This window comes from Hydra vulgaris, chromosome 06 (assembly GCF_038396675.1).
Source record: "Hydra vulgaris chromosome 06, alternate assembly HydraT2T_AEP".
Classification (NCBI taxonomy): domain Eukaryota; kingdom Metazoa; phylum Cnidaria; class Hydrozoa; order Anthoathecata; family Hydridae; genus Hydra; species Hydra vulgaris.
This window is the reverse complement of record NC_088925.1, coordinates 2,441,817-2,444,528: the sequence shown is the minus strand read 5'-3', so window position 1 is coordinate 2,444,528 and position 2,712 is coordinate 2,441,817. Positions and strand designations below refer to the sequence as shown.

Here is a 2,712-nt window from a genome sequence, read left to right as displayed (position 1 = left end):
CTCTGCCAAGTTTGAGTCAAGCAAGCCTGCTGTACCGGCAGTAACAGGTACTACCCTGGTCCTTTATCCCTTTCAACCCCCTTCCACGTACAAATTCCCAACTAAGAAATTTACATCAGATCAGTATGAAAGGTCCTGTAAGAGTATTTGGTTTACAAAATGGCTATGGTTACACTATGTTCCTGAGACAGATTCTGTTTGGTGTTTCAACTGTTTGGAAGCTGAATAAGAAACTAGTAACGTTAAGCAATCGACAAGCTAATGTTTTTGTTGATTCTGGCTTTTCCAACTGGAAAAAAGGAACCAAAAAACTTTCAATTCATAAAAAGTCATCTACCCACAAAGAAGCCACAGAGAAAATACTGTATTCCAAACAGACTTCTATATCTGCTATTTTGAGTGAACAAGTGTCATCATCTCAGGCCATCGCTCGAACTGATGGAAATCTATGGCAGCTGAAAGAGTGATGAAATAAACGCGACACATGGATGTCAGACACAATACAAAATGAAATTATTCAAATGTTTGCACATTCAGTTCAACGAAGCATTGTCACTTATATATCACAGTGCTCATATCTTGGCCTTACAGCTGATGGAACTACATATGTGGCGGGCTATGAGCAATTTTCTATCAGCATACGATATGTAGGCTCTAAATTAAAAGTACAGGAATGCTTTATGGGTTTCTACAATTGCCAGAACAGCACTGCTGAAATATTGTTTAATGTGATAATTGATGTGTTTACCCGCTGCACAATACCCATGAATAAACTAGTTGGCTATGCATTTGATGGAGCCAGTAACATGAGCGGACACTTATCTGGAGTAAGAGCTCACCTCGGAGAAACTTACCCACACGCAGTGTATGTTCACTGCGCAAATCATTCGTTGGATCTTGTTTTACAAGAGGTCTGCTTTGAAGTAAAAATGGTTATTGACACAATTCAATTTGTGTGTGATGTTGAAACAATCATAAGAGAGTCTTCAAAGAGAAAGGCATTGTGCAATGCTCTGTTTTCCAAATTTGAGTTGGTAGCCAAAGCTTTACAGAGCCCATTACTGAGTGCATTAGTCGCGGAAAAATGTGTTCAACTCCTTCTGGCTCAACTTAAAGACTTGCGCAGTGATGCATTTGCTTCAGAATTACACAGGAAGGCCATCGAGAAATCTACCACACTGAATCTTGAGCTGCCTTAGGCACAGCGTAGTTCCACAGTTAATGCTCCTGCTCGTTTCTCGCATGGAGCTCAAAGCCGTAAAGTAGAACAATTAACTACAGATGTTATCTGGAAGAAAAGTCTCTTCGAAGTCATTGACCACTCAGTTTCAGAACTGCAGCGCCTTTTTAACTAAGAAGGATTGCACATTAACAAAGATTACCTAGACAAGGTTAACATTACAGCACTCATAGAGGAGTTTGTGGCTAAAACCCATGAACGTTTACCCGTATTTGGGCATTTTTTACAGTAACTGTAATTGTTTTTGGTAGATTTTGTTTTGTACCAAATATTTAAATATAATGATTTTTTTTTTTTTTTTTAGATTAATCACCTCCCTAAGGCCCGAGGGGGGCCACTACAGTCGAGGATGCTACTCATTTTTTTTGTGTTTTTTTTTTTTTTTCTTATTATTTTTTAGTTGTTATTCGTGGTGCAACCCTCTCTCAACTCTTTAACTCCAAAACACAAACCTTGCCGAGCAAGGCCGCTGCGCGGAGAAACTAAGTTGAGTGCGGTACTTCCAGGGACGTGGTGGGAGTCAAACTCTTAACCTCTCGCTTACAAAGCGAGCGCTCTTACCACTACACCACTACCGCAAGATTTAAAAAGGATTGCAAATCTGCATTTAGCAGGGTTAATTATCACTAAAAAAAATTCAGTGGGATAACGCCCCCCCCAACACCCCATTTAGGGAGGGGTACCCCTCCCCACGCTCCACCCATTTCTGCCCCCCCCCCTCCCAGTCTTTAAACACTTTCAGCGCCTATGATTAAATGTGTTTTTTTTAATTATGGATGACAAACACAAGAAATTTCTCGTATAATTTATTTTTTATTTGAATAGGTTTTAAGATTCTTTTAGTTATCCAGAGCTTTTAGAATATAATTGTTTTTTGTTTAGATTTTTGATGAGGCATAAGTGAGGCATGCAGCCTATTATTGTTCAATTTCATTTTACGGAAAAAAAATTTTGCCGAGCAGTTTATTATTATCAGAACAAAGTAAAGAGATGTAGCCAAAGAGAGATGATATATAATCATAAACACCAGTGGCTGATTGATGCTTAGTGTTGCGGGGATGAGGAATGGAGGGGGGGGGGGCAAGGGAAGAAGTAAGAAGTGATAGGGGTTATTATCCCCCAGAAATTTTTTTTCGTGGATTGCAGTAATGACAAACATAATTTATCTTTGCTTTGATGTGTTTTTTATCATAACTATTACGTGCATCTAATCAGGGGTGGATCCAGACCATCCCGTAAGGAGATAGCTTAAGGGAAGGGGGCGATTTAATGTTTTTTGATTTAGTGGATGCAGACTACAGAAGCGATTCTATAGGGGGTGCAGGGGTGTGACACCACCCTAAAGAAAGTAATTTTCAAGTTCAAAATTAAAACTCATCTGACTGAAATGTGTCAAACACCAGTCGGGTATTTGACACATTTCAGTCAGGTGAGTTTTAATTTTGAGAACTTTTTTTTTTAAGGAAGCAGTC

The 2,712-nt window shown here is 39.2% G+C and overlaps 1 protein-coding gene across 1 annotated transcript; it reads left to right on the top strand.

The window, feature by feature from the left end:
- Positions 1–488: 488 nt before the first annotated feature.
- On the top strand, positions 489–1,199 carry LOC136081114 (uncharacterized). The gene has a single exon (XM_065798400.1). The coding sequence runs from the start codon at positions 489–491 to the stop codon at positions 1,197–1,199; it is 711 nt and encodes a 236-aa protein (XP_065654472.1).
- The last annotated feature ends 1,513 nt before the right edge of the window (positions 1,200–2,712 follow it).